The 10,000-nt window shown below is 38.8% G+C and overlaps 1 protein-coding gene across 1 annotated transcript in view; it reads right to left on the bottom strand.

Annotated features, from left to right (window-relative positions):
* The window catches only part of LOC115214091 (pappalysin-1-like), a 197,083-nt gene extending 190,793 nt beyond the window's left edge, over positions 1-6,290 (bottom strand). Inside the window, exon 1 of the mRNA XM_029783146.2 lies at positions 1,658-6,290. Within this exon, the coding sequence (XP_029639006.2) occupies positions 1,658-5,513 (3,856 nt within the window). The 5' untranslated portion in view covers positions 5,514-6,290. The remainder of the gene's footprint in view (positions 1-1,657) is intronic.
* Positions 6,291-10,000: the final 3,710 nt, after the last annotated feature.

Here is a 10,000-nt window from a genome sequence, read left to right as displayed (position 1 = left end):
TAGATAGATAGAGAGAGAGACAGATAGATAGATAGATAGATAGATAGATAGATAGATAGATAGATAGATAGATAGATAGATAGATAGATAGATAGATAGGTAGATAGATAGATAGATAGATAGATAGATAGATAGATATATTCCATATATAATTATGTAAATACTAAAATACAATAAACTAACTTATGCATATAAAAATTTGTATACAATGTAAATACGATACAAACAAAACTACACGGAACAACGTGTCTACAATCATTTCCTAATCATGCTCACTTATATGAACAACTACACAACAACCTCTGCACGTGCGTGCCCAAACATATATATATACACACGCGCGCGCGCACACACACACACATACATACACACATATGTATATAAACATACACATGTATACATAGATGCATGCATTCGTACACACATGCATATACGCTCATATAGATATACACGCAATATCTATCTATCTATCTATCTATCTATCTATCTATCTATCTATCTATCTATATATATATTACGAATATATATAAATATAATATGCATATATATTTATAATATACATGTATGTATGTACGTGTATATATATATATATATATATATATATATATATATATAATATATATATATATATATATATATCTATATATATATATATATATATATTATATATATATATATATATATGTATATATATATTAGAAAAAGAGATAGCAAAGGTAAAAAAAGATCATCTAATGAACTTCATTAGCTTACAGTTGTTTCCGTTATAACATGCTCTGGGCTCATACTTGAGTGCCTATATAGTACGTATAAGAAAACCCCCCAGACTGAAATAGATCCGCAGTGCAAGTGTTACGGTGCTCTTTGAAGCCGAGCGGTGTACAATACAGCTCAGGGAAATAAGATCAACCGAAACTACCTTTTGAAATCAGAAAGAGGAAATTTAGAAGTCATGACCTAGGCGGGCCCCGCTCTCTTAGAGCAGGGTCTCTCAACCGTTAATTTGTATATTGACCCCTTTGATTAATATTTTATACTGGTGGATTCCCATTACCATTTGGTGTTTGAAAACTAGTATTACAGAAAATTTTTTCAAAATTCCTACTTTGTTTTTCAAACATCAACTTCTGTAGGTTGAGTCATGAAAAATTTCAAAGACAACTGTTTCTTACAATATATTTCAATACATACATCTAAAGCAACATTTTCCCAGGGGATACTATTGTCGATCTCCAGTTTACTATCTTGTTGAGTGAACCCGCCAAAATCTTATATGGACGCTCAAGGGCCATAAGGACCTCGGTTGAGAACCACTGCCTTAGTTTCAGATGCACCTGTTTGACGGGAATCATTCATTGGAAGATTTCTCCCGCTGTCCGCTCGCCCCTTAACGAGTTACCACTTATTATATATCGAAAATGTTAAGAGTTTTCACAACAATAAATTTATATATGTGAATAAAAATATAAGAAATGCTTTGAGAACTGGAAAAAAGTGTAATTTTATACTTTTCATCTAATTAACTAATTATTTCAACCCTTTTCGGCCTGTTCAATGGTGTATACACGCATCCCGTCACGTTTTATATATATATAATATATTACGAGACAATATGCATATGCAAGTCTAAAATAATATACAATGTTGTTTTACTCACCAATAATAACGGTAGGATTATGTTGCCCTCCTTCGGGTTTCATCCAGAACTCAATGGTAAATTGTTGCCTTGGAATCATAGATTTTGACATTCCATATTTTCTTTTTAACTTTAGTTGCAAAAGTTGTCTGTTTCCAGAAAAGTACGCTGCATTTCCGAAACCATATCCGGGAAATAGTGAAGCTGTAGATGACGATTGTCTGACATCTCGTGCGTACCGAACTCGTATGCCTCTGGATGTGTGCATCGGTTCTATATATTGTTGTGGATGATGAATAAGATTTTTCAATCCTCCTGTGCGCTTTGGATATCGGCCGTGATTCCCGCAGGGTTTGTTCTTTTTCTTGGGTGTCCTATGATGCGGATAGTTTCCTTCTGAATCTTGGAGTCGTTGTCTTTCGATAAAATATTTTGGAACCCCGCTGTCTTGTTCACTATAAAAGTCACCTTTGTGTTCTTCCTGTTCATAATGATAATCTGGAAGGTATTGCAGATGCAATGATTTCATAAGTCTGTTATATCGTTCTTCTTCCTTGTACTGTGCATAATCAATCCAGTATGTACTTGTGTCATTCATATCCTTATGTCTATGCTTATGCATGTCGTGATCGTATTTGTTGTAAAAAATATTTTCATCACCCTGGTAAAATCCAGTTTCATTACGCGAAGAAAAATTCTTATTCAAGCGGATGTTGTAAAACGTTGCGTTTTCATTAAATCTGCATACTGTTCTCGAGTTTATTCTGAAAGTATTGTTTCTGTGAGTAGTTTCATAGTTTTGTTTAGTTACCTGGTCAGTGAAATATATATCTTTAAATCTAAAATATTTCATTCTCTCAGAAATCCCGTAATATTTTTGACTATGTTTACTTTCAGTAGCACTTCTCGGAACCCTTGATTCTCTAAATTTTCCAAAATTTCTCTCCTCTACATCTTTTACATCATCACCGGCATTACTCTTATCACAGCTGTTGCATATAACATTACGCGTGCCACCATCTTTCACGTCCTTTGAAGAAATAGCCACAGAATGGACCAAGTTTCCATAATTCCATTTTTCAGTGTGATTCTTTTTATTTCCATTTGATAGTGTCCAAAACTGGTTACTTTCCACAAGTAATCCTTCTTTATGACTTCCTCTATCTTGAAAACAGATTTTCAGAATTTTGTTATTTGAATTTCTAAAGATTTTAGTTTCAACATCAAGATAGTCCTTCGAATCTTTGACTCTCACAAGACAATTTCCAAAATTGATCACTTTTCTGATGGCATTTGTCTTATTCCAGTGAGGGTACTTTTTATTAAATGCTTGTGATTGCTTATTATTTTTATCATCAGAATTTGATGCAGACAGTGTATGTGAAGTACTTTCGTGTTCCAATTTCCCCTCATTTCTTAATTTCTTCTGATTGTCATGTGAAGAAACAATGGATCGGTCTATCTTAAGTAATTGGATTATTTTAACTTTGTCTTTACAATTAATCCAATGTCCATAACTAGGATTTCTTAAAGGAGTAATTTTTGTAACAAAATATTTCTTCGAGGATACTTTGTGGTATTTTATAAACAACACATGGTCATCAACTACATCTTGACATTCTATGTAATGTAATCCACGCATTCTTTTTAATTGCTTTTGGGTCGGCCATCTTTTTAAACATTGTTGCAATAACGGAAAAGTAATATTTTTCGACTCATTGAATGTTCGTGTCGTGTTACAAGTTATATCATTGGTCCATCCATGCAATAGTTTTTTGACGATTATTGTGTTTCCATGATGACTTTCTGAGCGATCTACTAATGCTATATGTTTCGTTTCAAGTATTCGCCCCCAGCAGTCGACAGTTTTCCACTTATACGATTGAGATGATTCTGAGTTTTTTAATCCAGTTATCTTATATATTTCGAGTAAATTCTTAATGCCCCTCCAGTGAGTTTTTGTTGTATATCTCTCGTTATCAAGGAATCCATCTCCATCTGACTGTGATTCTCGTTTCATTTTCCAATCTTCCATCAATACCGAATCTGGTATCTTGCGAATCGACATTTTTGTGGACGCCAGGTAAGAATTTCTTGTCCGAACTGCATTTTTTGACAATATTTCCTCCATCATACGACAGTAATCGGAACACATTTTGAACTCAACAAACTTTCCACTCTCTTTGATTTCTTTCCTGTCAATAAATTCATTAAAGAAATTTGACAGCTTAAAACATGTATCCCTCTTTGTAACATTGTAGTTATACATGAAAGAACTTTTAACAATATAATTCCAATTCCATTTGATAGAAGTTGCTTTGAGAAAGATAACAGTAATATTAGAAACGTTAGCATGAGAATTGGTAATCTTATTCCCATCATCATCATCATTCATTCCATTGGCTGAACCAGTAGTAGTAGTAGTGGTGGTGGTGGTGGTAGTGGTGGTTGTGGTAGTGGCGGTGGTGGTGGTGGTGGTGATGGTGGTGGTGGTGGTAGTGGTAGAGGTGGTGGTGGTAGCGACAGCAGCAACAGTAGCGCTAATATGATCGGTAGTGGGACATGTCGCGCCAGTTAACGGTGTAGAAGTACAGGTGAGACCCGCTTTTTTCGGTAAATTAATGCCAGCAAACGATATTGTCTCACTAGAATTACATGTAACAGTAGTAATAATAATGTTACCAGTTCCTGTAGGGGTAACAGTAGACTTTTCAGTAGTAAAAGTTGTAGTATTTTTTTTAGTATTGGTAGTAGCTGCAGTAGTGGTGGTGGTGGAGATGATAGTAGTAGTAGTAGTAGTAGTAGCTGTTGTTTTTGTAGCAGTTTTCTTTTCAACACCTGTAGCATCAACGACAACAACAGCATCAATAGTAATAATAGTTGTAGTAGTCGCACTGGTAGCGATAGTAGGTGAAGAAGTTGTAATAGAAGTATAGGTATTAGTATTATTAGTGGTAGTATTGGTTGCAGTAGTAGCACTAGCAGTTTTTGTTGTCGTTGGTATAGTAGTAGTAGTAGTAGTAGTAGTAGAGTGTAGTAAAGTTGACGTCGGTAGAACAGGTACTCTGATGACGGCCGCTGACGTCGTCACCGCCACCACAGCTACTATTGCCAAGAAACACATCGCTGTAGTAGGGTGGTGGTGGTGGTGGTGGTGATGCTGACGCTGGTACTGTTTGTGGTAGTGTCTTTGATGACGGTAATATTTTGATTGCAGTTGTTGTTGTTGTTGATTTTGCTCCTGCTTGTGATTGAGGTTGTAATGGTGATTGTGTTTGTGGTTGTCGTTGTGGTTATTGTATTTTCGGCTGTGTTTATGGTAGTGGCAGTGACAGTGGTGGTGGTGGCTACGATGAAAATATTGTTTTGCTTGTTGTTGTTGTTGTTTTTGTTGCTCTTGTTGCTGCTGGTGATGGTGGTGGTGATGGAGACTGTGGAAGTCGTGATGACAGCGGTGATGATTGTATTGATATCGGTAATGACTATGGTGATGTCGGTGGTCGTTCCTATGTTGGCGCCGATGGTAGCGGCGGTGGCGGCACAGGGGGCGGTGAACTTGGTGGTAGTTGTAGTAGTGGCGATGAAAGCGATGGTTGCAGTGGTGGTGGTGATGATGGTAATAATGATTGTGGTGATGATGGTGGTGGCGATAGCGTCTTGGCCGTGTGCGTCGCCATCGTCTTCGTCGTCGTCGACGCCGCCGCCGCCGTCGATGGTATCGGTGGTGAATATTGTTGTATCGGCGGCAGTTGGGGTGGGTATTCCGTCGTCGCCTATGCTGTTGCTGTTGGAGCAGAGAGACCATTATTACCGCCGGTTTAGTTGCTGTCGACCCATTATTCCGGACAGAGCAGTGCTGGTTTCCCACTCTGCACATTCTAAAGGTAGTTTACACGCTCGAGTCTCCGAGTGTCATGAAAAGTCAGCCTTCTTCTCACCACGGAACATATGCTTCCTTTTCTTCTTTTCTTTTCAGTTTTCCTTTCTTTTTTTCATCTTCTTTCTCCTTCTTTCTTCGTATAATATATTTCTCCTTATTTTATTTTATTTTATTTTTCTCTGTCGGTCTTTTGTTTTGTTTTTGTATTATTTTTCTCTCGTCTTCCCTCCGCCTGTATTGTATTGTAATTCTTTTTTTTTACGTGCGCTTGCTTCTTCCTTTAATTCTCTCTTTCTCTCTTCCTTCCTTCCTTCCTTCCTTCCTTCCTTCCTTCCTTCCTTTCTTTCTTTCTTTCTTTCTTTCTTTCTTCCTATTATTGTTTCCTCTCTCTCACCGCCATCTCACTCACACTCATTATCATTCATACGATCAACACCCTCACTACCACTGTAACCCTACATCAACAACCACTACCACAAATTACTACTACTACTACTACTACTACTACTACTACTACTACTACTACCACTACTACTACTACTACTACTACTACTACCACTACCGACGTCGTCCTCTACATCCCATAATCACTTCCACCATCGCCACCACCACCACCAGGACCACTGTGCGTATCACTGCCGCAACTATTACTATAGAGTGCTACAGACAGGACTTAGTACCCTCCCATCATCATCATCATCGTCGTCGTCGTCCTCGTCAATTACAACCACTACACCACTTCAGTTACACCTATCATTATAACTGTTGCTAACACTAGCTGCTGCTGCTGCTGCTACTACTACTAGAATTAGTACTACAACTACTGACGATCCTTACTGCCTCTACTAACCTCGCCAACATCATCACCTTTATTAATAGGACAACAACCACGCTATCCCCTTGCCATTTCCGTAAAGACCAGCACCACCACAACCACAACCAATACTACTACTACTACTACTACTACTACTACTGCAACCTCCTCCTCCTCCTCCTCCTCCAAACCCACCACCACCACCACCACCGCCGCCACCACCACCACCACCACCACCACCACCACCACCGCGACTACTACTACTACTACTACTACTACTACTACTACTACTACTACTACTACTACTACTAACTACTACTACTACTACCGCAAAACTGCACTAAAAGCATCAAATCTTTTCAAATTATCGCTATAAGTTGGATAACATCCATAGTCCCCACCATCGCTACCACCAGAATTATCATCGTCATCACCATCATCATCATCATCATCATCATCATCATCATCATTAGCTATGCAACCAACAACACGGGAGTTACAATAGCAACAGCTACAAGAACAAACAACAAAGGAAGGCGTACTACAACAGGTACTTCTATCACTGGCCAACACTATAACACCGTCTCAACAACGGCACTAACAACATGACAACAGGTACATGTGTTGACACTCCCATAACGCACACATACGCACGCATACATGCGCGCGCGCGCACACACGCGTGTACACGCACGCACACACGCACACGCATACACACACACACACACCACACACACACACACACACACCATACAAACAGGCAACGGTACCAAGGCCACGGGCCAGCGCGGAGGCCTTAATCGAATGGTTTGAGAATATGACAGTAAAATATCTTGAAATGGTAGAAATAGCAGGAAGATGCTTCTAAATGACCACGCTTTCGTTTTGAATACGAAAGAAAGCGGCATTTTTTTTTTATGCAAATGCATTTAAGTTTGTAAACTATTATAAAGGGATTGGTTTTTGCTCGGAACACCTTTGATAATTTACTCGAACAAACTTGAACTACGACTAAAATAAAAAAAAAAAAAATGAATATATGAATACTAAGAAAAAAGAAACAGAAGAGAATGCTAGTACACGAAATGTATTCTGCGCGTAACAAATCATATTTACACTTGAAATTACGAACAAAAATTTTATAACTAATATAATCAGAGCAATAACTGCAAATCAATAATTTAGAATAACAAGTTACGGAAATACGCACGCGCGCATACACACATGCACGCACGCATACACACACATACATATACATGCATACATACATACATACATACATACATACATACATACATACACACACACACACACACACACACACATACACACAGACACACACACACACACACATATATATATATATTTATATATATATATATATACATGCGTGTGTACGTGGAGGCGCAATGGCCCAGTGGTTAGCCCAGCGGGCATCGCGGTCGTAGGATCGTGGTTTCGATTCCCATATCGGCGTTCTTAGTGCTTATTGAGCGAAAACACCTAAAGTTCCATGAGTTCCGGCAGAGGGCGGTGGAAAACCCTGCTGTACTCTTTCACTAAAATATTCTTTCACTCTCTCTTACTGTTTCTGTTGTACATGTATTTCAAAGGGCTTTCCTTGTCACACTCTGTGTCACGCTGAAGCTCTCCGAGAACTATGTTAACGGTACACGTGTCTGTGGAGTGCTCAGCCACTTGCACGTTAATTTCACGAGCTAGCTGTTCCGTTGATCTTATCAACTGGAACCCTTGTCATCATAACCGACGAAGTGCCACGATACACACACACACACACACACACACATATGAGAGCATAAGATATATACACATTCAAACACGTGCGTTTGTATGTTTATATGAATGTAAAATGTATGTATACATGCACGCATGCATGTAGTTGAGCATTTAATTAATTAATATTGAAGGACATATATTTTTAGTTTTACAAGCAAGAAATAAATAAATAAAAAACACAAAGTATAACATAAACGCGCACGTACATACATAGAAAAACACACGCACGCGAGGACAGACCCACATGTAAAAACGCGTACACGCAGATAGCTTGACGCGTACGCGCGCGCGCGCACACACACACACATATATATACATATATATATATATATACATACATATATATATATATATATATACATACTATATATATATATACTATATATATATATATATATACATATATATATATATATATATATATATATATATATATATATAATATATATATATATATATATATATATAATATATATATATTACGGGGATGTACTCGCATAGCAAGTGATTTGATCTGAGATCGTGTACTGAAACGAAAACAATTGCAGCGTGGAAGGTGTTTGTAAGCCATTTAAGAAACACACAAAAGCCGTTCGATTCACTTCAACATTTAAGTTTAATTTGTCAAAATATTTTCGTCGCTAAAATCCGCGACCTGTTCACTAACAAAATCCGTGCGGATTTTTGTCAGTGAACAGGTCGCGGATTTTATATATATATATATATATACATTATACTCACATGTATATTATATATATATATATATATATATATGTATTTCTCTCTCTCTCCCTATATATATATATATATACTGACTTCATCCTCTCCCCCTTAATCGTTGCCCTCCCGTCTCATGTACATGACACCAACGACGCCCTTCACCTCTTCAATTCCGTCTCCTTCCCTCCCAGCCTTTCGCGCCTCCATCCTACTTTGGACATAAAATCCTTGTACCTTGTGATCCACCACAACGACGGCCTCTTAGCACTCGAATACTTCCCCAACCGTCGCCCCGACCCCACACGCAGCACCTCCACACTTCTCCGCCTAACAGAACCCGTCGTCACACTCAACTGCTATACGTTCGCAGGAGAGATTTACCAGCATTTTCTAGCGTCACTATAGGAACGAGAATGGGCCCCAGTTTTGCCAACTTAATTGTTGGTTACATTGAGGCGCAAATCTTCTCACAGTTCTCCGCACTAACCCCAGAGTTATACGGTCGCCATATAGACGACTGTATAGGCATCACCTCCCTTCCCGCGGACAGCTGTCCAATTCCATCTCTTTCGTTTCTAACTTCCACTCTTCTATCGAATTCACCTCTGCCATCTCTGATACTTCCGTAAACTTACTCTCTCTCTCTCTCTCTCTCTCTCTCTCTCTCTCTCTATTGATCCCCTTACCTAATTTCTCACTATCTCCGCCTTCTTCAAGCTGACGGACTCCTCCCTTTCCTCCTCCCATCCTTTTCACTCTAAACAGACCATTACCTATTCCCAGTTCCTCCGCCACTGACGCCCGTGCAGCCGGCACCAGGTCCCCTTGTTCATGCGTCACGGATACCCATCAACTCTTGCCCAAATTGCCCTTACTCGCGCTCATCAAATCGATCACACTACCGCCCTAATATCTTCCAACATCGAACCCCTAACCGCATTCCCTGTCCTCTTCTTTTCAACCCCTCTACCCTATCCCTCATCGGAAGATCCTATGGATCTTCAGTCACCTTCAACTAGATCCTACCACCCTCACTATTTTCTCCAACCCACCCTTGCCCTCCTTCAAACGCGCCCGTAACGTACGCGATCTACTTGTCGATATATATATCTCTCTCTATATAAACGGCAGTTTGTCTGTGCGTGTTTCTGTG

Source organism: Octopus sinensis, linkage group LG1 (genome assembly GCF_006345805.1).
Source record: "Octopus sinensis linkage group LG1, ASM634580v1, whole genome shotgun sequence".
Taxonomy (NCBI): Eukaryota; Metazoa; Mollusca; class Cephalopoda; order Octopoda; family Octopodidae; genus Octopus; species Octopus sinensis.
This window is presented reverse-complemented; position numbering and strand designations above follow the sequence as displayed.